The sequence below is a fragment of the Equus asinus genome, chromosome 15, assembly GCF_041296235.1.
Source record: "Equus asinus isolate D_3611 breed Donkey chromosome 15, EquAss-T2T_v2, whole genome shotgun sequence".
In the NCBI taxonomy this organism is placed as follows: Eukaryota; Metazoa; Chordata; class Mammalia; order Perissodactyla; family Equidae; genus Equus; species Equus asinus.
The window spans coordinates 19832878-19854999 of NC_091804.1; the positions used below are offsets into that span (position 1 = coordinate 19832878).

Sequence of the window (22122 nt, forward strand, 5' to 3'; positions counted from 1 at the left end):
GTCAAGGAGGCCTCTTAGGTCTAGCTCAGTCCCTAGGTGAATGATAGTGCTGTTTATACTGCAAAAACTGGAAGGGAAACAGGTTTAGGAGTAGATCATGAGAGGACAGGAGAGAAAAAACAGCTGAAAGTAAAACCCTAGGAATGTTCAGAGGCCAGGTAGAGGAGGAAATGACGGACAAGGAAGACTGAGAAGCAACAGTTCTTGCAGGGGGAGAGTGTCAGGTGCTTCAGAGAGACCAAGGAAGGGTGGGCTGAAGACTGACCATTGGGTTTGTTATATGCTACATAAAAGGCATTTGGGAATAAAGGCAAAAGAAAAAAAAGACATTTTGTGACCTTTTCAAGAGTGATTTGAGTGAAACACCTGAGAGGGGTCGATTGACGTCTGCTGAGAAGTGAGCAGAATGTGAAAAGAAAAAACAAAAATAAAAACACAAGTCCAGCAAGAGAGGAGAGGGCAAAAGGTGATGGTTGCAGGGGCAGGTAGGTGTGGTGGTGAGAACATTTACAACCCTACTCTCCTCCTTCCCTCCTGAAAGCTACTCAGGAATGGTTAATGGCTCTATTGTGTCTACAGTCCAAGCATCAGAACTACTATCATTCTTTAAAATTTATATTTCTACTAAGATGCTATTGTCTAAAACTGGGATTTTGCTTCATCTCTGCATCATGGACAGCAAACTTATGGAACTTTCTCCTTAAGAAGTAGGACAAGCTGAAAATATAAACCTGATTAGGGTTTACTTATGTCCCTAAATGACTGATCCCTATGGGTCAGTAAGAGGAATCGAGACATCTGGTATCCCTTCCCAACCAGCAAGGAGCATTAGGTGGGCTGTACTGACTACTTTGCTCATACTGCCAGACACCACTCAGAAAAGCCCAAGAACTCACTCCCTGGGAGATTGTCCTGGCTGGGAATCTCTTTTCTAATCACATGTTTTTGATTTGCCCCTCCAGCCCTAATAGGCAGCCATTTGTTCTCTTTGGTAATCACTCCACACGAGAAAATCTGAATGCTGGCAACTTTAACTTCCCTTCTGAAGGGCACCTGGTACGCAGCACTGGTCCCAGTGGGAGTTTTGCCAAACACATGGTGAGTGGCTTGACTGCTGGGTGCTTAATTGGTTTTATTATCAAATAGGGAGGAGGGGAGCTGGATAAAAGGAATCTTTCCAGTTAATGTATTGATTTAACCTTTAACTTGAAGTTGTTTTAGAATGAAAAGTGATTGGAAACTGACTGTAGGTATTTTTGTGTAAGTACTGGGTATGATTTGAAAAAATATTTAATTTTTAAATATTTGAAGGAAAAAGGTTTAAAAAAAAATACTTTCAGGGCCAGCGCGATGGTTAAGTTCATGTGCTCTGCGTTGGTGGCCCAGGGTTCGCAGGTTCGGATTCTGGGTACAGACCTATCACCACTTGTCAAGCCATGCTGTGGCCACATCCCACATAAAATGGAGAAAGATTGGCACAGATGTTCCAGTGACAATCTTCCTCAAGCAAAAAAGAGGAAGATTGGCAACAGATGTTAGCTCAGGGCCAATCTTACACACACGCACAAAAATAAAAATAAATACTTTCACAAACCAAACTCTTTAAGTTGTCAGAGTAGTATTGTCAGTAGAATAAGAATTGTAAATTAACTTGAAAATAGACAGTCATTCCAAGCCTAAGTTTGGTATGTCTTGAGTGTTAGATTTCAGGACATAAACCTTGAGGATCACTGTTATTTTATTGAGGGTGCCAGGGAGAAAATTTTTACACTTGATGGTAAATTGCTGCATTCTTTTACAGGAAACATTAGACTGAAATATGAGATTCTAATGATTGTAAGACTCTATGGAATTTTAAGTGTTTTCAAAATGTTCCTGACAATCAGGAGAGCTGGGGAGATAGGTACTATTATTTTTCAAATTTGGATTTGGGGAACATGAGACCCAAGTCTCTGGACTGAGACCTGAGATCTACCTCCAACCCAGTCAGGCATATAGGGCTACTTGAATGGATATGCTGTCAGGATCTTGCTGGCCTGTAAAGGGAGGGCTCAGGCCTCATTTTAACCCTCCAGAGCACTCTTGGAATAGCAACTGATGTGGGCTTCTCTGTGTAATCTTGTTGACTCTACATATTAAATCAAAAATAAAGAGACAATCTGATTTCTGCTTCTGGGAAGATGGAGTAGACATACTTTTACCTATTCCTCCCACTAAGTAAAACTAAAAACCCTGGATGTTACGTATAAAACAAACATAGGAAGACTCTGAAAGGTAGAAGAAGACAGATTGGCTAAAAACCTCAGGACCAAAAGAACAAAATGGCAGTGAGTTTTCTGGAGTTTCTTTTTGCCTATGTATCCCAGCCTGGATACTGGACAAGCTGGCAACCTGGAAATACCAATAGGCACAGACATAAAAAGCCCCAAGAAAAGCCTGCTCTCTCTGGCCAAAGGACCAGGAACAGGGCAGCCTAGCAAGACAGAAACCTTTTAGACAACAGCTGTTCTACTCCAGCCAAAACCCATAGAAAAAAATGCATCTCCACCCCATCCCTGTCAGCAAGGGCTGAGTGGAGAGCCTAGATGTCTACCCTTACCAGGCTATAATGGAGTGCCATCCCCTCAACCCCACTCCTGTCAGGGTAGTGTCAGAGAAGACCCAATGACTTTCATCCCTGTGGGCACTAATGAACCCTACCCCGTCACAGTGTCAGTGGAGACCACAGGGGAGCCTAGACTTCCACCCCTATTCAGCAGAAATGAGGTGTCCCTCCTTGGGGTAGTATCATTGGAGGCCAATGGAGAATCAGGACTTTGACAACCACTCAGTGATAACATGGCCACTGCCTTACCCATTGTGTCTGTCACTCTCCCAAGCCCAGGTGGTATCAGCAGAGGCATACTGGGGAATCTGAACTCCCACCCCTGCCCAACATTAATAAGGAGGACCCCCACCATACACACACTCATACTCAAACACACACTTGCACTCACACTGAGTGTTAATAGAGGCTGAGTAGAGAACCTGGACTTCAAGTCTTACCTGGCAGTAATGAAACATCAGTCTCACCTGTTCACCCACGGAAGCGGTATCAGAGGAGGCCTGCTAAAACACGAGATTTAAATAAGATCCAGAGAAGACTTCCAGTATCAGCCCTAAGATGTCAAGAGCTTGGAAATCATCCCTCCCATATTTACAACAAGAAAAAGCTGAATAAACTAAAAACTAACATTTGTGTTGGACTCAGAGAACTGAAGTCTCAAGGCAGACTGCCACTCCAAAGTCTAGAGAGTCAGGTGAGTCCACAGAGTCACAGCCAGTACCTGCTTACCTGGAGCAGAAGCCACACTTAAGTCATAATTTTGATGCATTCCTGGAGGCTGCATTTAGACCAGTGTGAGAGTGAGAAACTCCTGGGGGACACAGTCTTAGAGGGGCCCCCAGGCATTTGTGGGTTTAACTTCTAGGAACACCTCCAGGTTCTCATGGTAAAGAGCCAAGAAAATCCAATCCCCCTCGTGACTCCAGCAGGGGAAAGAGAAGAGTAACCATTTTGAAATATAACAAAGGCCTACTCTCCAAGAAAAGGACTTTACCAGAGCCTTATCTCATCTGAGAGAAGGACATTTACCTGACTCCAGCAGCACACTCTATCCTTCCTATCTTACCTAAGGGAGGGAACAAAAAAGAAAAATCTAAGAAACACTTGTGAAGGTCATAGCCCAGGGACACAGGCCCACTAACAGACTCAGATGTAATCATAAGATTATAGAACACTTTCCCTCCTCCATTACCTTACCACCATGCCAGCAGGTCTTCAATATAAGGGATTACTGGTAAGAGAGCTTCAAGGTGCAGACTGTTCAAGGAGGAGTTCTTTTTTTTTTTTTTTTGAGGAAGATTAGCCTTGAACTAACTACTGTCAGTCCTCCTCTTTTTTTTTTGCTGAGGAATACTGGCCCTGAGCTAACATCCATGCCCATCTTCCTCTAATTTATACGTGGGACGCCTGCCACAGCATGGCTTGCCAAGCGGTGCCGTGTCTGCACCTGGTATCCAAACTGGCGAACCTCAGGCTGCTGAGAAGCAGAACCTGTGAACTTAACTACTGTGCCACCTGGCCAGCCCCAAGGAGGAGTTCTTATGGAAACTCAAAGACAACAGCAAAGACAAATACAGCAACACTAGAGGAATTTGAAGCCCCTGGCACCTGCAACTACAGAGAAATTAAACATGACCCAACTCCCTGCCAGATTAACATAAAACCTGACATTAAAGCCTATTTACTTCAGTTCCTAATACCTGATACATCATGCCTGGCTTTCAACAAAAAATTACAAGACATGCTAAAAGGAGGAAAAAAAAAAATGGCAATCTTAAGAAATAATGCAACCATCAGAACCAGACTCAGATATGACTCATATTTTGGAATCTTCAGACAGAGAATTTAAAATAATTGTGATTAATATATTAAGACTCTAATGGGAAAAGTAGACAACATGTAAGAACAGATGGATAATGTAAACACAGAGATGGAAACTCTAAGAAAGAATCAAAAGGAAATGCTAGAAATCAAAAACAAGGAAGAGAACATCTAAGAACTGTGAGGCACTTTCAAAGAGTGTAACATATATATAATGGGAATATCAGAAGGAGAAGAAAGAGAGAAAGAAACACAAGAAATATCTGAAGTAATACTGGCCAAGAGTTTTCCAAAAGTAATGACAGACACGAAACCATAGATCCAGGAAGCTTAGAGAACACTAAGTAGAATAAATACCAAAATATCTATACCTTGACCTATCATATTCAAATTTCAAAAGACCAAAGACATTAAAGAGAAAATATTAAAAGAAGCCAGAGGGAAAAAATACCTTATCTGTAAAGGAACAAGGATAAAAATTACAGTGGACTGCTTATCAAACCATGCAAACAAGAAGAGAATGGAGTGATATATTTAAAGGGTTGAAAAGAAAAAACCCCACTGACCTGAATTCTATATCCAGCAAAATTATATTCAAAAGAAAAGAGGGGAAAAGTAGAGAAGAAATAAAGACTTCCTCAGACAAACGAAAAACGGAATTTGTCACCAGCAGATCTGCCCTGGGAGAAATGTTAAAAGAAGTTGTTTAGGCATTAAAAAAAATTTATATAGATCAGAAACTTGGTTCTACATAAAGAAAGGAAGAACATCAAAGAAGGAAAAAATGAAGGTAAATAAAATCTTTTATTTTTAACTGATCTAAAAGATTAATAATAGTAACAGTGTATTAGGTGGTTATAACTTATGGATAAGTGAAATGAATGACAGCAGTTTCATACAGGATGGGAGGAAGGAAATGGTACTGTTCTCATACAAGGTACCTGCGCTACACATGAAGTGATATCATGTGTATCAAGTATAATTTGAAGGTGGACTTAGATTAGTTATAAATGTATATTGCCAACTGTAGGAAAACCGCTGAAAAATGTCCAGGTTTCAATTGAAAAATCACTAGAGATCTCCAACTGAATGAAAAAAGGCAATCATCATATGCCAACACTGGAGATAATACAGATGTGAGAAGTAACCAACAAGAGTTTAGAGCAGCCATTATAAAATGCTTCATTGAGCAATTACAGATACCCTTGAAGTAAATTTAAAAATCGTGAGTTTCAGCAAAGAAATAGATATGAAGAACCACCTAATGGAAATATTAGAACTAAAAATACAGTAATCAAAATAAAAAATTTGTGAACGGACTACAGCAGAATGGAAAAGAGAGAGTTAAGAAATCAGTGAACTTGAAGATAGAACAATAGAAATTACCCAGTCTGAACAGCAGGGCAAAATGGACTGAAAAAAACTGAACCTGAGAGATCTGTGGGACTATCACAAAAGATCTTAACATTCCTTTCATTGTCATATCAAGAAGGAGAGGAGAAAGAGAATGGCACTGAAAAAATATTCAGAATACAATGGCTGAAAATTTCCCAAATTTGGCCCAAAAACGTCATGAACCTCTAAATTCAAGAACCTTAGTGAACCCCAAACATGATTAAACCCAAAGATATTCACACCAATACACATCAGATTCAAACTTCTAAAAAGATAAAGGAGAAATGCCAGAGAGAAATGACACCTCACTACCTATAAAGAAAACAATCAGAATGAATGTATATTTCTCATCAGAAACCATTAAAGCCACAAGGAAGTAGCACAACATTTTTCAAGTGCTAAAAGAGAACTGCCACCTAGAAATCTATATCCAGTGAAAAATCTCTTTTGGGAATGAAGAGGGTATCAAGACATTCTCAGTTGAAGGAAAACTAAGAGAATTTGTTGCCAGCAGACCTACCCTAAAAGAACAATTAAAGGAAGTTTGGTTCAAACAGAGGAAATGATAAAAGAAGTAATTTTAGAACGTTAAGAAGGACAAAAGAACACAGTGATAAAACTAGTGCACCACTGAATTGTATACTTTAAAATAGTTTTATCGCAAAAAAAAACCCACCCACAGTGCACACTCAGATTGTGGATGGTGTAGCCGGTTTCTGTTCTTAGGTCTCTATGACTCCAAAGCCAAAGGGCTTTCACTCATTAATTTGGTAATCTTTACTGAGTGTCTACTATGTGCCAATCACTGTGCTAGGTGAAGAAAATATATAGTCAATGTCTTTGCCTTTCAGGATCTCACAGACTTATAGAAGAGTCAGTAAGGATGGTGAAATGTTTGGAGCAATAATTTAACCATCCATTACATACCTGTTAGAATGGCTAAAATCCAAAACACTGCAAACACGGGTTCAGAGTGAATGGATGGAAGACAATACTCCAAGCTAATGGCAAACGAAAGAAAACAGGTGTTGCAATACTTATGGCAGACAAAGTAGACTTCAAGATAAGACAGATAAAGAGAGACAAAGAAGGCAGTATATAATGATCAAAGAGACACTCCACCAAGAAGACATAACACTTATAAATATCTATGCACCAAACACAGAAGCTTCAAAGTACATACAGCAACAGTTAAAAACCTAAAAGGAGATATTAACAATAACTCAATAATAGTAGGGGATCTCAACACTCCACTCACATCAATGGATAGATCATCCAGACGGAAAGTCAACAAGGAAACAGTGGAATTAAATGAAAAGCTAGACCAGTTGGACTTAATAGACATATATAGAACCCTCCATCCAAAAAGAGCAAAATACACATTCTTCTCAAGTGCGCCTGGAACGTTCTCAAGGATAGACTATATGCTGGGAAACAAGGCAAACCTCAATAAATTTAAGAAGATTGAAATAATAACAAGCATCTTTTCCAATTACAGTGCTATGAAGCTGGAAATTAGTTACAAGAAAAAAGCTGAGAAAGGGACAAAGGTGTGGAGACTAAACAACATGCTATTGAACAGCCAATGGGTCGTTGAAGAAATTAAAGGAGAAATCAAAAAATATCTGGAGACGAATGAAAATGAAAACATACCATACCAACTCATATGGGATGCAACAAAAGTGATACTAAGAGGGAAATTCATCGCACTCCAGGCTCACCTTAACAAACAAGAAAAATCCCAAATAAGCAATCTCAAAGTACACTTTACTGAATTAGAAAAAGAAGAACAAAGCCCAAAGTCAGCAGAAGGAGAGGAATAATAAAAATCAGAGCAGAAATAAATGCAATTGAAACAAAAAAGGCAGTAGAAAGAATCAGTGAAACACAGAGCTGGTTCTTTGAGAGAATAACCAAAATTGACAAACCCCTAGCCAGACTTACAAAGAAAAAAAGAGAGAAAGCTCAGATAAATAAAATTAGAAATGAAAGAGGAGAAATAAAAACGGATACCACAGAAATACAAAGGATTATAAGAGAATACTATGAAAAGGTATATGCCAACAAAATAGACAATGTAGAAGAAATGGGTAAATTCTTAGACTCTCACAACCTCCCAAAGCTGAACCAAGAAGAAATAGATAATCTGAATAGACCAATCACAAGTAAAGAGATTGAAACAGTAATCGAAAACATCCCAAAAAATAAAAGCCCAGGACCAGACCGCTTCCCTGGAGAATTCTACCAAACTTTCAAATAGGACTTAATACCTATCCTTCTCAAGCTATTCCAAAAAATTAGGGAAGGCAGAATGCTTCCTAACACATTCTATGAGGCCAATGTCACTCTTGATACCAAAGCCTGACAAGGATAACACGAAAAAAGGAAAGCTACAGGCCAATATCACTGATGAACATAGATGCAAAAATCGTCAACAAATATTGGCAACCTGAATACAGAAATCTATCAAAAAGATCATACATCATGATCAAGTGGGACTTATACCAAGGACACAGGGATGGTTCAATGTCTGCAAATCAATCAGTGTGATACACCACTTTAACAAAATGAGGAATAAAAACCACACGATCATCTCAATAGATGCAGTGAAAGCATTTGAGAAGATTCAAAAACCATTTATGATAAAAACTCTTAACAAAATGGGGATAGAAGGAAATTACCTTGACATAGCAAAAGCCATATATGACAAACCCACAGCCACCATCATACTCAACAGGGAAAAACTGAATGCCATCCCTTTGAGAATAGGAACAAGACAAGGGTGTCCACTCTCACCACTCTTATTCAACACAGTACTGGAGGTTTTGACCAGATCAGTTAGGCAAGAAAAAGGAATAAAAGGAATCCAAATAGGAAATGAAGAAGTAAAACTCTCACTGTTTGCAGACAACATGATCTTATATATAGAAAACCCTAGAGAATCCATCAGAAAACTATTAGAAATAATCAACAACTACAGTAAAGTTGCAGGGCACAAAATCAACTTAGAAAAGTCAGTGGCATTTCTATACTCTAATAATGAACTTACAGAAAGAGAACTCGAGCACAGTCCCATTTACAATGGCAACAAAAAGAATAAAATATCTAGGAATAAATTTAACCAAGGAGGCAAAGGACTTATACAATGAAAACTATAAAACATTATTGAAAGAAATTGGTGATGACGTAAAGAAATGGAAGATATTCCATGCATATGGGTCAGAAGAGTAAACGTAGTTAAAACGTCCATACTACCCAAAGCAATCTACAGATTCAGTGCAATCCCAGTCAGAATCCCAGTCACGTTCTTCATGGAAATAGAACAAAGAATCCTAAAATTCATATGGGGCAACCGAAGGCCCCGAATAACTAAAGCAATCCTGAGGAAAAAAAACAAAGCTGGAGGCATCACAACCCCTGACTTCAAAATGTACTGCAAAGTCATAGTAATCAAAACAGCATGGTACAGGCACAGAGATCAAGGGAACAAAACTGAAAAGCCCAGAAATAAAACTGCACGTCTACAGACAGCTAATCTTCAACAAAGGTCCCAACATAGAACGGAGAAAATATAGTCTCTTCAATAAATGGTGTTGGGAAATCTGGACAGCCACATGCAAAAGAATGAAAGTAGACCATTATCTCATGCCTTACAGAAAAGTAAACTAAAAATGGATCAAAGACTTGAAGATCAGACCTGAAACTGTAAAACTTCTGGAAGAAAATATAGGTAGTACACTCTTTAACATCAAACTTTTTAAAAGGATCTTTTCAAATACCATGTCTTCTCAGACAAAGGAAACAAAAGAAAAAATAAACAAATGGGACTTCATCAGATTAAAGAGCTTCTGCAAGGCAAGGAAACTAGGATCAAAACAAAAAGACAACCCGCCAATTAGGAGAAAATATTTGCAAATTATATATCTGACAAGTGGCAATCTCCAAAATATATAAAGAACTCACACAACTGAACAACAAAAAAACAAACAGCCCGATCAAAAAATGGGCAGAGGATATGAACAGACATTTTTCCAAAGAAGATATACAGATAGCCAATAAGCACATGAAAAGACGTCCAACATCATTAATCTTCAGGGAAATGCAAATCAAAACTACACTAAGATAGCACCTTACAACTGTTAAAATGGCTGTAATTACTAAGACTAAAAATAACAAGTGTTGGAGAGGGTGTAGAGAAAAGGGAACCCTCATACACTGCTGGTGGGAATGCAAACTGGTGTAGCCACTGTAGAAAACAATATGGAGATTCCCCAAAAAACTAAAAGTAGAAATACCATGTGACCCAGCTATCCTACTACTGGGTATCTATCCAAACAACTTGAAATCAACAATCCAAGGTGACCCATGTACCCCTATATTCATTGCAGCACTGTTCACAATAGCCAAGACATGGAAGTAATCCAAGTGCCCATCACCGATGATTGGATAAAGAAGATTTGGTATATATATACAATGGAATACTACTCACCAGAAAAAAAGACAAAATCATCCCATCTGCAACAACATGGGTAGACTTGAAAGATATTATGCTAAGTGAAATAAGCCAGACAGAGAAAGACAAACACCATATGATTTCACTCATATGTGGAAGATAAACAAACACACGGACAAAGAGAACAGTTCCATGCTTACCAGGGGAAGGGGGCTAGGGGGAGGGCACAGGGGGTGAAGGGGTGCACTTATATGCTGACCGTCAAGAAATAATGTACAAGTGAAATTTCACAATGATGTAAACTATTATGAAGTCAATAAAAGAAAAAATCCAAAACTGACAACACCAAATGCTGGAAAGAACGTGGAGCAACAGGAACTCACGTTCATTACTGGTAAGAATGAAAAACGGCACAGCCGCTTGGGAAGACAGTTTGGCAGTTTCTTACAAAACTAAACATAATCTTAGCATATGATCCATTAGTCGTGCTCCTTGGTATTTACCCACATGAGTTGAAAACTTATGTCTGCACAAAAACCTACACAAGGAACATTTTAATAACAGTTTTATTCATAATTGCCAAAACTTGGAAGCAGCCAAGATGTCCTTTAGTGAATGGTTAAATAAACTGTGGTACATCCAGACAATGGAATATTTTTCATTGATAAAAAGAAAGAGGTATCAAGCCTTAAAAAGGCATGGAGAAACCTGAAATGCATATTGCTAAGTGAAGGAAGCCAATTTGCAAAGGCTGTGTATTGTATGGTTCCAACTATATGGCATTCTGGAAAAGGTAAAGTAATGGAGACAGTTAAAAGATCAGTGGTTGCCAGGAGTTTGGAAGGGAAAAGAGAATAGATGGAGCAATGGGGATTTTTAGGGTTAGTGAAACTATTCTGTATAATATAGTCATGATGGACACATGTCATGCATTTGTGAAAACCCATAGAATGTACAACACAAAGAATGAACCCTAATGTAAACTTTGTTAATAATTAGTTAATGTATTGGTCAGACTTTTTAGTTAATAATAATTTATCAATATTAGTTCATCAGTTATAACAAATGTAACAATATTATAGGACATAAATAATAGGGGAAATTGTGGGGGTAGAGGGAAGGAGAGGAGATATGTGGGAACTCTGTGTACTTTTCCATCAGTTTTTCTGTATACCTAAAACTGCTCTAAAAAATAGCCTATTAATAAAAAAAGTTATCAAGTTCTTTACACAACTTTCTGTAATAATTGGGGGTCTTTATTTTACAAACACAGAAATCTAATGAAGTCAAGAAACTTACCTGAGTTCTAGTCCTGGGGTTGGGGGGCCCTAGATTATGACTGCTCATCTTCATTCAGCTATTCATTTCAAGGTAACATACTTACCCTTTCCATTTCTGTGCCATTTGTGAATAATTTACTGATTAATAGGTGACATATAAAATGTAAATCCAGATTATCTGATGTTTTACATTACATATGCAAATTTTGCTCTGCCGATTTCTTTTTTAATGTAAATGTCAGTGAATTTGATGTCACTATGTGCTTACACAAATTTATGACATGATCGAAGGAAGCAGATTTGAAACACATGGCACCTTTAAAAAAACCTTTTGTTAGGGAAAATTTGGAAATCCAAGGAACATGTTTTAATTGAGGAACTACACCTATTAACCAACAGTTAGAAATATGTACATGTGTTTTCATTTAGGGTCATGGCAATATTGATCATATTCACTATGGTGAATTATAGGTTAGTCAGAATAAGTTCTTATTTCAGATCTGTAACTTGGATTCACAGTGTTCACAATATTACAGAAAAATACCTTGTATTCTCTTGAGACTTCCAAACAATGTCTTCCTTAAACAATGGAGTAAAATGGAAGGAATGAATATTTGTGTCATATTTAGCTACTTTTTATATATTGTGCTAATTTCCTTTACTTTAGTTCTTGTGGTAGCATTTTTGCATTTTGTACCTGCTATCCTAGGAGCCCTGATGAAATCTTGGATTTTCAAAAGAGAAAAGGACATCCATTTCCATGTCTATATAAACGAACAACTGATCAGGGAAGAAGAATAAGAATTTAAAAATCTAGAGAACTTATTTTTCTCTTCTGCAAGGCCTATGTATGGAGATGAGATACAAATGAAGGTGGGGACCTGGATAGGACCCTCCTTTCCTGAATTTGTAGCTGCCCCCCACGTCACCTGTCATGTTGGCCAGTGTCCTTACTGTGAAAATTCTGGCTTTGATATTAATAGCAGTCAAAACCCAAGCACATTTCTTCTTCTTTTCCTTTTATGTTGTGAATTCATTAGCATCCTAGGATGACCCAAACAGTAACCTCACGATATAGCCAAGATTAAAAACATACACATAAGATGCCTTTGGAAAAACAACAATTAAAGATGATCTTTTCCCTTGCCTTTAAAAACTAATAAATCAGCTGTTTGTAAAATTAAATTGATTTCCGTTAACTGTATACTTTTTGTTTCTCTAACAGTACACACCTAAGTCCCTCCTCCTTTTTTACTTTTATTTTTTCCTGACATCCAGGTAGTACAGTGCGTCTCACCAAAGGGACCCCTTGCTTGTTCAAGAACATACTTTTTTGGAGCTACTCACATTCCTTATTTGGGTAAGTCCCTGTAAGTCATCATCTCATCAATTTACCTAATGAATAGTTTCTCCCATGAACAAGAAATGGAATCACGATTTACTACTTTCTTCAGAAGTTATGATATGAGTGCCGCCCCCATGGCCGAGTGGTTAAGCTCACGCGCTGCACTGTGGTGGCCCAGGGTTTTGCTGGTTTGGGTCCTGAGTGCAGACCTAGCACTGCTCATCAAGCCATGCTGCAGTGGCATCCCACATAGCAGAACTAGAACTAGACCTATAACTAGAATACACAACTATGTACTGGGAGGCTTTGGGGAGAAGAAGGAGGAAAAAAAAAAGCAGTTATGATACCAATTTGTAGGCTTCTACCTTCCTCTCTGATTCCAGGTGGAAAGTTGACGTGCCTAACACATCTCTCACAGAATGTGTTCAGGAAGAATAATTATCAGCTCAACATATATTAAGTCTAACCATGTGTAAGACTGTGTGCTCAGTGTCAGAGGGAAGACAAAGATGAGTGAGTCCTGTCTGGAGATACCAGGAGGTATGGGCTGCACTGGGAGCTTGGGGGTCTCAGCCAGGTGCCTGCTCTTCTTGTAAGGAAAATGAGGAAGGGCCACGGTAGAAGGCCACGACCTGGGAACATTCACAGGAGCAAGTACTCCATGCTGCAGGGCCATCCAGAAAAGCTAGGCTGACTGGGGCTTCCCTGCTTGCTAGGGTAACAAGAAGCCACAGATATCCAAAGAGACGTGGAGAAGAACCTCTGGAACGAATGAGGATGTCAGCACTGCTCCACAGAGGAGAGTATATCAGCTTTTCTCCTGAGTGTTTTTATAGAAGCTGAGAAACTGAAAGAAGCATGACTTGGGCCAGATAATTAAGAAGATTAAAAAAGAGGCAGAAATGAGCCTGTTTACTTACACCTCCTAATTAAAAAAAATTAAAAATAAAGGCAAAAACATTCCAGAGCATAAGATTCCACCTGTCTTCTCTGGTGTTTAGTGGTGATGCTGAGTGGGTTGTTAAAGTCAGTGTCAGGGGTGAAGGTCCAGGAGGATACTGGGAGAAGCTAGGTTTCACTGTTGTTTGCACTTTTACTGTACTTAAAAAAAAGTAGTAGTTCTTTTTTTTTTTTTAATAACCCCACTGGCCTAAAGGTACATCTTCTTTTTTTTTTTTGGAGTTTATTTTTCCTTTTTCTCCCCTGGTACATAGTTGTATATTTTTAGTTGTGGGTCCTTCTAGTTGTGGCATGTGGGATGCCGCTTCAGCATGGCTTGATGAACAGTGCCATGTCTGCGCCCAGGATCCGAACCAGTGAAACCCTGGGCCGCCGAAGTGGAGTGCACGAACTTAACCACTCGGCCACAAGACTGGCCCCAAATGTAGTAGTTCTTGACATCTCTTTCAAATTAAATTAAGAAATTCTAGCCTCCTTATGCAGTGTTTGCATCTCCTGTGATCTTGTCACATTCTTAACCACTCAGCCATGGGGCCAGCTAGTCACATTCTTAATACATCGTTCTCTTTCACAGGTGATGACAACAAGCAGCCCAAGAAAACTGAGCAGATGTAAGTCTTCATTTCTATTTCATTTTTTTTCTTTCTCAAAGTTGAGTTACTCAGAAGTTACGGCTGTCCTGTCTACTTCTTTTTGAGATCAGCATTGGATAGGACATCTGGTTTCAGAGATGAGCGGAGCTATATAATTTCCTGGGAGGTCCCAGCCCCTGTCTGTCACCTTGGAGTCCAGGCCGGAGACTGCCAGCTGTGTCATCTGCTCCTCTCTCCAGAATCCAGAGACTTTCTACCTGCACACCCAGGCATTTAAATAGCATAACTCTTCTTAATATGTCTCCTACATAGTGTATTTTTTATTAGGGGCTTTCCTAAAAGTAAAACATCCTGAAACCCATTGGGAGAATCTGTGTAGAACCTCATCTGATCTGAGCACTGTTTCCTCTGGATTTGACACTTAGGCTCATGGAACAGAGCTAGGATCCAAACTTAGGTTGTGTAACTTTAGGAAGGTCCTCTGTTGACTAGGGTGAAACCAAGACAGGAAATAAACTAATTAATGCTTGTATTAGTCTGCTTGGGCTGCCATAACAAAATACCACAGGCTGGGTGGCTTAAACAGCAGAAATTTATTTTATCACAATTCTGGAGGCTAGAAGTCCAAGATCTAAGTACCAGCAGGGTTGGTTTCTGGTGAGGCCTCTCTCCTTAAGTTGCAGACCGCCGCCTTCTCACTGTATCCTCACATGGCCTTTCTTATATGTTCAGGTAGAGAGAGAGATCTGTGGTGTCTCTTCCTCTTCTTATAAGGACACCAGTCCTATTGGATTAGGGCCCTACCCTTATGACCTCATTTAACTTTAATTACCTCCCTAAAGGCCCTGTTGCCAAATACAGTCACATTAGGGGTTAGGCTTCAACGTGAATTTTGGGAGGACACAATTCAGTCCATAATAATGCTGGAACTACTGAATTCCAAAAAGGAATTTTCTTTCCGAAATATAAGCATAATAGAGTTTTCTTATTACCTAATTACATATCCCAGCATAAACTAGTGGGGTCTAGACCAGTGCTTCCTAAACGTTAACAGTGATGGCCACAAAGAATCATCTAAGAATCTTTCTAAAGATGTATATTCCCTAGGCTACAGTAGTTCCCAGAACTACTGAATCAGAATCTCTGGGTTGGGGCCCATGAAGCTGTTTTGGAAAAAATATAATGTAAGTAATATAATCACACTACAGAAAATTTGGAAAATAGAGAAGAGAAAATAAGATCAACCATAGTTCCTCCTCTTTGGCACTACTCATTTGTATCTTAATGTGTATCTTGCTGGGCTTTTAAAAAATTATACATTTCCATTTTGTGTAGCTGTAATTATAGTGTGTCTACAGTTTTTTTTGTGGGTTTTCTTCGCTTTAGCAACAAGTCAACCACATTCTCATATATTGGTGGGTCTGTATAATCTTACTTTGTACCTGCCTATGCTTCCATGCCAGCTGTGCTTATCCACTGCCCTGGATCCTCATCTTAGACCCTTAGATATTTCGCCTAAACCTAACCCATTGGTGCCGTGCTTCAGGGACTGGTATTGAGGGGTGTTTGGGCCCACGTCAGGAGACTTGCTGAATCATAGACTTGGTGGAACTTGGGCCTTGTGGAGTCCTAGTGAAGGCAATAGCAGTGCTATCCAGGCACGGAGCAGACCCTTCCCTTGTCCTGGGTTTCAGGCCTCCCCTCCAGGCCATTTTATGAGTCAGCAGCCAGGTGGCTTTGTATTGAGCTCTTGTCTGAGGTCCGTATAGGAGAAGGCCAAGCACGAGGGAGGCCTGACCCATGTTGGTACCTAGTAATGTTTGAGTCGAGCTGAGTCGGGGAACGAGGAAGGGTGTCTTTGTATGTCTTTGGTGTGGGCCTCTATAAAGCTTTGCCGTTAGTGTCAAGGTGTGGAGGATTCTGGTCTTACCTGGAAGTGGCCAAGCTCATTGACAAGGTTCCTGCCGGGCCCCTTCCTACCAGGACATACCCTTCTCCCATGACCTGGCCAACAATCTTCAGGATATGTTGATCCTTGGAGCTGTCATTTTGTTATGTGTACTTTTTCTTCTGCCCAGCTCAAGTCTCTTACCTACAATGTAGAGGGGTGATGCAGGACCCAAGGAGGAAATTAAAGAAGTTGGCAGGATGATGTGGCTGAGAGCAGACATGAGTTCAAGTCTGTCATTAATTTTCTGTGGCCTTGGACAGTTTATTCCACCTCCAGAGGACTTATTTGCTTTTTCTGTAAGATGAGAGTGTTAGACCAGATCATTTCTGTGTTCCTTCCTGCTTTCAACTCCTGTTGCCTTCCTTCACCTGTTGCAAGAGTCTCAGGCTTAAAAATAGACATATTCTTAAGTGAGGCTTTATCATTTCCTTGCTTGGCACCTTCTTTACCTTTCAGGACCTCGTGGATGAGCCCCTTCTCTCTATAATTATCCTAATAACATCCTGGGTCTCCTTCCTCTAAAGCAGCAGTTCTCAACCAAGGGCAGTTTTACTCCTACCGGTCCTCCCACCCCACCTTTCCTCCCCCCATTCCCAGGGACATGTGGCAATGTCTGGAGATATTTTTGTTTGTCACAACTGGGGCTACTATAGGCATCTAATAGATAGAGGCTGGGGATGCTGCTAAACATCCTATAATGCACAGGACAGACCCCACAACAAAGAATTATCTGGACCATAATGCTGAGATTAAGAAACCCTGCCCTAAAGGGAACCAGACTTGGATTTTCTAGGGACCTTTATGGCAGTCCCAATCTGGCAAAGAAAAAACCTTCTTATAATGACTTTAGGTGGTGAGAAGTCAGAGAAAAAGACCAAGATTGGTGAGGGGGGAGGGGGGATACTTTAGGAGGGGGATGTTTCCCCTTAAAAGTATTCTCTATTCTCTAGATCAGGTAAGCTGCTTAGAAAGTGGTCTGCAGCTGTTAATTTGAATTTAAGTGGAGCTCATCTCCTTGGAATAATCCCTTTTGCCCTCTGAGGTTTCCCACCCTGAGGTTTCAGTAGCAGCTAGCCTTTAGCAGACCTAGGGAGGAGACGACATGAAGGTGTAGTGTGGTTGGTCTCTGGAAAAGCAGCAAGTGTTTGTCATGACACTGAAGGGATTCCAGGTCCTTGGGTAGCTGTTCCTATGCATGGAGGGGTCAGGGAGCCCACAGAGTTTTCTTCTGTTGGATCATAAACAGGGAGAGTTGGTCTTTTGAGCAGAATTAAGAACTGACTTTTCTTATCATGGTTTAACAAGGGCAAAGTATAAATCAGATGGGGTGCATGGCTTTTAAAAGGTTTAGAAATCAGTGTGTTCCATTTTTGTACTTTTCTCATTCTGTTTAAAAATCCGTTCCTTACAGAATGTCATTTATGTGCATGTAGCTTTTGATGTAACCTTGTGATGCTGTAGTTAACCCTCACTTTTTGTTTTTAAAGTAGGCTCTTGTCCCAGGTATATGCTGCTGTTACTGAGGCTGTTTTGGCTGGCATTGCATGTTATGCTAAAACTTCCAGTTTAACAAAGGTAATTTAAAATACATTGCTCTTTCCCTAGTAGTTATTTTTAATGTAAAACTTGCTATGCATCTGTTTTTTCTTTGGACACTTCGTAGTACTCAGTTTTGTGTTAGCTTGGGCCTCAGTGGAGCTGGCACCAGAGAGATGCCTTTAGAGCACTGAGCTTGTGCTGCTGTGGCCCAGCTGCCATTGTCTTATGAGTGACAGCTAATTAGAACTTCTTTGTAGACATCTGGTTGTGTTAAAGAAAAATCCTTCTCTTAGCATATTGTTTTACTTAATAGTTTTTTAAAAAGACTTTTAGAAGTTAAAAAATAAAGAAAAATATAGATTATTCTACTGGAAATTTTCATAAGGTTGGATAAATTTGTTTTGAGCTACATAGTTTGATTTCCTGTAATTCAATGTTTTAAAAAAACAACTAAAGATTAGAAAATCTGACTTGCATTTCCTAGATAAGCATGCGTTCTCCTTCTCTGACTGGTCTCTTCCTTGCTGTTTTCTGGTTACCCTGCCCTGCTGAGTTGGATTCCTATATCTGACCCAGTAAGGAGATGAGAAGAGTCAGCTTGATGCCTCCCAATGCCAATAGGACCTTTCCTGAAGGAAGCCATTTGACATTGGAAAGGTTGTGTATGATGTAGATATCAGAGAGACTGTAGCCTAGTCATTAGCTCCTTGCCATCTTCCCTCCTCACTGAACTTGACTCCCTGGTACTTGGGATTTCTCAGCCCTTTAGCTGAAAGCTTACGCAAAACATAGGATGTCCTTCAATATCAGTTCTCACACTTTTGTTTTTTAGCTAATCTTTTGTAACTCTAGGTATTTGAATATTTTTAGCATCTGGCAGAAACTATGAAGATGGTAATCCCACCCCCAGGGCCAGGGAACTGGGGAGGAGAAAGCACTTTTCCAGACCTCACAATGGTACCATCACAGCTGGTTACAGCTCACCCACAGATCAGGTTCCAGTGCCCACCTGCCTGAATGAAATGTGTCCTGTGAACCCAACCTGAAGAAAGCGGGCACCTGTTTCCCTTAACGTGATGTTTCGCTTTAATCTATCAATGTGTACAAAGTAGTCACATAGTGGGGAGGGGCACAGTGTTCTCCTGGCTGTTAGAAGGGCTTTTCCTATCAGTGATGTGTATTCTTTCCTGCTGTGAAAGCTAATTGTCTATTTTGTCATTGGTTTGACAGGCCAAGGAGATAGCTGAAAAGACCCTGGCATCTGGGTTAGATTCCTTTGAGTTGATGCAGTTTAAGGCAGCCCTACGGTAAGCAATGACTGATATTTTCTATAAGGAATTTTTGGTTGTTTGTTTTTTAAAACTCTTTTTTCCTACTATTTGATATTCTGTCTCCCCTTTGAGAAATGTTCCAGTAAAATAATGGGACATATGAAGGAGAGTCATTCATGATCAGAGCTTTATTTGAAGGCCAAGGAGCCAGATGGAGGAACTGTGTGAGAAAGAGTCAGACACATGTCCTGATGCTGGGGTGGGAGGCAGATCAATCCCAGAATCATCAGAGACCTGGCAAACCCAGATGCAGAGGTTAGAAAGGTGAAGCTGGAGAAAGGAGTGGTGAGGTTTGTTAGAGTCACGGGCTTTGGGCACATAAAGAGTCACTGCTTAGAAGGGACTTGCCCTGGGCTTCATCTGTCTCTCAGATGGTAGAAACCCTGAGCCTGGCCATGTATCAGGGTCTAGATGCTCTGGGAATTTGGCTTCCTGGCAGTCTTCCCATCACGTATGTCCTGGCACGTCACAGTAGATCTCTGTGTCGTCTTTGTCCATAGCTAAACCTCCATGAACCCAGTCCACCTAACCTACTGTCTCATTTGAGGACCACTAGGTGTACTTTTTTGCAAAGGGGACAAAAGACAACAATATTGGGGGGTTTCTTTAAGAACACTTCTTGGGGTCCGGCCCCATGGTGTAGTAGTTAAGTTCGGTGCATTTTGCTTCAGCGGCCCGGGTTTGTGGGTTTCGACCCCGGGTGCAAACCTACACTACTCATCAGCCATGCTGTGGTGGAAACACATATGAAAGTGGAGGGGGATTGGCATAGTTGTTAGCTCAGGGCTAATCGTCCTCAGCAAACAAACAAGCAAAAACAAAGAGAGGAGACTAAAAAAAAAAGAACACCACTTCTGGGATGTTCCCTTTGGTGTCTTAGCTCCATGCCCCACATTTTCTTACATCTACGCCCCTGGGTTGTGAGAAGGAGCATTTAGAAAGATAAATCAATCAATTGATCTAACAAGATGAATTCTGTTGCTGCAGCTCCAGGAGTGGAGGAAGGAGCCAGATCTCTTTGGTGCAAGGCTTTGGGCTTGCTTCAGGTCTCCTTTCCTCTGAATCTTCATGTCTTGTAACTCTGGTCATGAGGTGGGTGGAGGGTAGAGGAAATTTGTTCCTTTAAGGCCTTGCACTGACCTGAACTGTCTGTTCCTGGCAGATCTGAGTTTGAGGAAGCTTCTTTGCTTTCCAGCTGTGTGACCTTGGGGAAGATAGGGAGCTCCCTGTGCATCTGTTTTCTTCATCTTCCCACGTTGTAGACTGATAGGGCATGTAAATGTTAGCTGCTGTCACAGTGGGGTCTTCTCTGTTACCATCAACGTGGCTGACATAGTCATTCCATTCCTCCTTTCCTCAGAGCCTTGCGTAGGCCACTCAGCCTGTCCATGGCAGGCCACCTCTCTATCACAAGGCCTCCTAGGCCTGGGCATACCACCCTAGCTAGAATAAGGAACAAGAAGAGAACACCAGGTGGTGGCAGATAGTCTCCCAGGGCCAGTCCTTCACCTGGAACCCCACTTCTTCTCTCCACAAGGTCACTTCGCTGAGTACCCTCAGACTGCATCAGGTTAGCAGATCATCTCCCGAGAAACAGGGGACCTGGCCACTGCTCAAGCTCTGAGCAGGATGGCAGCTTGACCCAAAATGGTGAACAGGAGGAGGATCAGGACAGTATGTCAAGGCTGTGGGGCAAGAGGCCCCAGGCCAGTAGAGAATCATTCCCAGTCTGCAGTGGAAAACAGTCCTGTCACATGGTTCTCTCCTGCTCTGTCCAAGAGTCAAGACAGCCCTGAGAATCTGCACAGAGTCAAGGCCATGAGTGGAGTCAGACGCTGGCCCCACACTTGGCAAGTGTGCTGTGAGGGCCAGCACAAGTGCACTACAGCACCAGGTGTCTGAGGAGGGTGCCAACCCAGTGGTCAGGAAGAGAAGACTGACTTTTGTTTTGTTTTGGGTCTGCAGCTCCAAGATGGCTTTTCATATACATGCTGTGAATAATCAGGGAAGGTAAGTATATGTTTATGGTATGTCCTCATTTGGAGCAAGTTTTAAGAGCACAAAGAGAAGAGAGGTTACCTAGTAACTGCTGATATATATGGCTGGTCTTCTCAGAGTTCTGCACCTGGTGGTGACATCACTCCAGGGTTGGGCCCAGCGCTGCCTGTGCTCAGCTGAGACCCTCCATCTTGAGTGCTTCCCACTGAAAGACTGAGGGGTGGGGGCAGGGAGTGGACCTTATTCCCTCCAAGTAGCCTACATACTAATTCTGCATACACGCGACCCAGTGTTTTGAAAATCCCTGAGAGAAATCTGGGTCTGTGGGTTGCTGCCAAGTTGAAAAAAGAACATTGTAAATGTAATATATGTCTGTCCTATCTCTTTCCTCTTCTAGAATCGTGCCTCTGGACAGTGAAGATAGCTTATACTTTGTGAAGACGGTAAGCAGAGTTGTTTACAAGTCAGCTGGCAGGGAATGGCCTGTAGAGGGACATCTACAAGGGGTGAGGTAGGAGTGGGTGGTCTTGGGCACCCATCCCTTACTTGAGGAAACTAGTCTCCTCTCAGGACTGTTCCAGCTGCAGTGGTGGTGAGCCTGTGCTTTCTGAGGGTGCCTGGGCAGCTGTGCCAGGCCCACCATGTCCACATGCCTATGCCTAGGCTCCCCCGGGTCCAGAGTCTTAGCTGGGTGCTGGGGGAGAGACACTTCTTCATAAGGTTAGGAAGGCTTCCTCCATGTGGCTGAGATTACTCTGACCTTGTGTGGAAATATGAGCTGAGGATGAGCCTGCCTCACCCAAACCTCTGCCTTTTCCCTGGCTTCTCTGTGTTCCAAGGCCTGTGTTAAT

The 22122-nt window shown here is 41.1% G+C and overlaps 1 protein-coding gene across 2 annotated transcripts in view; it reads left to right on the forward strand.

Moving 5' to 3' along the window:
- Positions 1-22122, forward strand: part of DNAAF9 (dynein axonemal assembly factor 9) — a 160488-nt gene that overhangs the window by 56664 nt on the left and 81702 nt on the right. The window contains exons 10-16 of one of the 2 annotated variants that reach the window (XM_044747890.2): positions 963-1098; positions 12833-12914; positions 14434-14470; positions 17891-17978; positions 19173-19249; positions 21239-21283; positions 21669-21714. In XM_044747890.2, the coding sequence (XP_044603825.2) occupies positions 963-1098; positions 12833-12914; positions 14434-14470; positions 17891-17978; positions 19173-19249; positions 21239-21283; positions 21669-21714 (511 nt within the window). The remainder of the gene's footprint in view (positions 1-962; positions 1099-12832; positions 12915-14433; positions 14471-17890; positions 17979-19172; positions 19250-21238; positions 21284-21668; positions 21715-22122) is intronic. The other variant, XM_070485649.1, reaches the window with a different exon arrangement.